The sequence below is a fragment of the Plecotus auritus genome (genome assembly GCF_963455305.1).
Source record: "Plecotus auritus genome assembly, chromosome: X".
In the NCBI taxonomy this organism is placed as follows: domain Eukaryota; kingdom Metazoa; phylum Chordata; class Mammalia; order Chiroptera; family Vespertilionidae; genus Plecotus; species Plecotus auritus.
This window is the reverse complement of record NC_137784.1, coordinates 76,752,260-76,755,023: the sequence shown is the minus strand read 5'-3', so window position 1 is coordinate 76,755,023 and position 2,764 is coordinate 76,752,260. Positions and strand designations below refer to the sequence as shown.

The window sequence follows — 2,764 nt, the reverse complement described above, 5'->3', positions numbered from 1 at the left end:
CCAAGCAAAGTATCAGGGAATCAGGAATTAGGCCGTACCCTTCCTTTTAAGAAAGTGGCATACTGCTAGTTCCTTGTGGTTTGGGAGGGGAAAAATCCCATTTGTCTCCTCACCTCAGTAATTTCCTATGATGCCTGTTTCTCTGAATGATATTTATGGGTCTACCTTTTCCAGACAATTGCCTTGGAAAGTTATGTAACTAGATTCAAATCTAAAGACAGGTCAGACTTAAAGGTTATGAAGTGTTGGATTTGTCCAAAGTTGAGTTTCTGTTTACAAGAGAGCCTAGGACCCCTTTTTTGCTAGGTTAGCATTCTCCTTTGCTGAGTCTGAGCACTTGGAATATTTTAGTGTTGCCTGTCCAGTGGCTTAATAAATGCTTAAGTGAATCCACAGTATATCTCTCACATAATTAAACATTGGGCTATGTACAAAAGGACACGTTTTTATGCATTAGTTATAGGGACATTTTATCATCAGCCTCTCATTTCCACTTTCTCAATACAGAACAGTAAAATATGGTATTTAAGAATTCTTATGATTTGCCCTTTCCTACTCCCCAAACCTGATGAAATGCAAGTTTCCATTGTTGTCATCCATGTTAAACAGATCTGCTCCATCTCAGTTGCAGGAAATATTCTCAGCAAGCACTTACCCAGTGTGTTCAGTAGCAATCAGGCCATTGACAATGATGTAGAAGTTTATTAGAACACGAGAGAGGAATTACCAACAAGTAATTCTAGAGTACTGGCTACCAGGAGCCAAATGCCTCATAGGCAGAAATTCATTGAATAGCATGCATTTATTATATATTGGCTCTTTGGAGTTTAAGAAATGAGTTCAAACTTGCTATTAGACCCTCCCCAGCATGCGAGCCACCCACCAGTTGCAAGGCATGATGACACGACAGATAACCCGCCCTCCTTGGTAGCAGTAGGGATACGGGTAGTAACCTAGTAAAGGTTCACAGACGCGGCGGCAGTAGCGGTTGCCTCGACGGCAGTAAATACAACAATAACCTCTCTCATCCAGCATGGGGTCAAATTCTATTCCATTTTCAGTCTGAAAGAAGAAGAAGCCAGTGTTGGAGGAGAAGGTTCACTAGGAAGAGGACTATAATACTATATGAGTTGGGGACTGGTGAGAAATTTAGTTGTTAGCCTTATCATGGAGATATCTCAGTAGGGATCAAGACTGATTTTAAATGAGCCTCCTAGGGATTCCAAGTTTCTTAAATAATTTTTGTTAAAACAATGATTATTTTCCTTTGAATGACTTTGATCTGAAGGATACTAATTTAGCATATGAAATTTGAGGTTTTTGTTTTTCCACTAACTAGAAAACAGAAACATAACTCACATAGTCATTTATTGGAAGTTCTTCACTTGCTTGTCTGGCATGACGGGTCTTCTCCACCTTCACTTGAGGGACCACCCATTGCTCATTTTGTTCAATGCCCTTTTTTTCAGTGGTAGGAAAGTGAAGATCTTCACCATCCTCCTCAAAGTCTTGTAACTCTGAAACTAAAGTAATAAATACAAAGTTGGGATACAACTGCTTTGCAAAAGTTTCTGAAAGAAGTGATTGGGAGATTAGCATTTGGGGGTAGAGATTTTCCCTGTGTCTTCTCACGATCATCATTTAGACATACATGAACCACTTTCCAAACTCTTTCAGCTGATATTTTAAAGAGATTTTTCCAAACAAATTTGACTATTTCCATGTAAACAGACCTCTTCTTTGCTCATTTGGCATCAAACACTTACTGCTTTGCCTCCTTAGCATACTAAATTAGAGACTGGGGACAGGGGATCTCTGTCTTCCAAAATGATTTTATCCACGTAAGTACTCAAATATGTTTATGTTGCCTAATTTGATTTGCTACTCTCTGTCCCTCTGTCACCCTCACTCTTCCCTTCTCTTTCCTGTTTTAACTATTTTTAAACTTTCTATTTAGAAATAATCTTAGATTCACAGAAGAGTTGCAAAGATAGTACAGAGTTCCTGTATACCTTTCACCCAATCCGCTAATGTTAGCATCTTATATAACCATAATACAATGATTGAAACTACTAAACTACAAACTTTATTCAGAGTTCATTATTTCCACCAATGTCCTTAGAAAAAAATGCGCTGAAGCAGAAGTTCTAGCATCCAATCCAGGGTACCACATTGCATTTAGTCGCCTTTTCATTTTTAAAGGCACAAGAGTACCAATAGATGCCTGCATTGGTTAGAGTGGCCCCTCCTGAGTAATATAGTAATCTATACTGTACACAATGAGGGAGGCCAAGTTATACATTAGCTTGGCAGAAAAAGATATCCAGAGATCTTTGTCTTTCTTATGGCCGACTGGAAGTTCAGAGCTGAACTCTTCTAACTCTGGACCTCTAGCCTTCAATTACTTTTATAGTGATTCCTGAAACAGCCATAAAGAAATTTGTATTGCAGTGACTGTCCCTATCATCTGGGAAGAAGGCCACAATTTGACATAGAGAATCCTTCTTGAGACAACAGAGCATTGTTTTGGTTCTTCTCTCCTCTGGTCTTGGGTTGAACACACAGTGATTTGAGCAATAGTCTAGTACAGTGGTCGGCAAACTGCGGCTCGCGAGCCACATGAGGCTCGCGAGCCACGGTTTGCCGCTCTGTTGACTAATGAGTTTGCCGACCACTGGTGTAGTATCCTGGGTGCAATGAATATAGATGTGCTAAGAAAGACAGATTAGCTTTTTGCTATCATTGGTCACATTAAGGTGATGTT

At 39.6% G+C, this 2,764-nt stretch overlaps 1 protein-coding gene across 1 annotated transcript in view; it reads right to left on the bottom strand.

Annotated features, from left to right (window-relative positions):
* Nucleotides 1–828: 828 nt before the first annotated feature.
* TNMD (tenomodulin) overlaps nucleotides 829–2,764 on the bottom strand; it is a 14,742-nt gene continuing 12,806 nt past the window's right edge. Inside the window, exons 5-6 of the mRNA XM_080653098.1 lie at nucleotides 1,360–1,523; nucleotides 829–1,062 (exon numbers count right to left, since the gene is read on the bottom strand). Coding sequence (XP_080509224.1) covers nucleotides 853–1,062; nucleotides 1,360–1,523 — 374 coding nt within the window. The 3' untranslated portion in view covers nucleotides 829–852. The remainder of the gene's footprint in view (nucleotides 1,063–1,359; nucleotides 1,524–2,764) is intronic.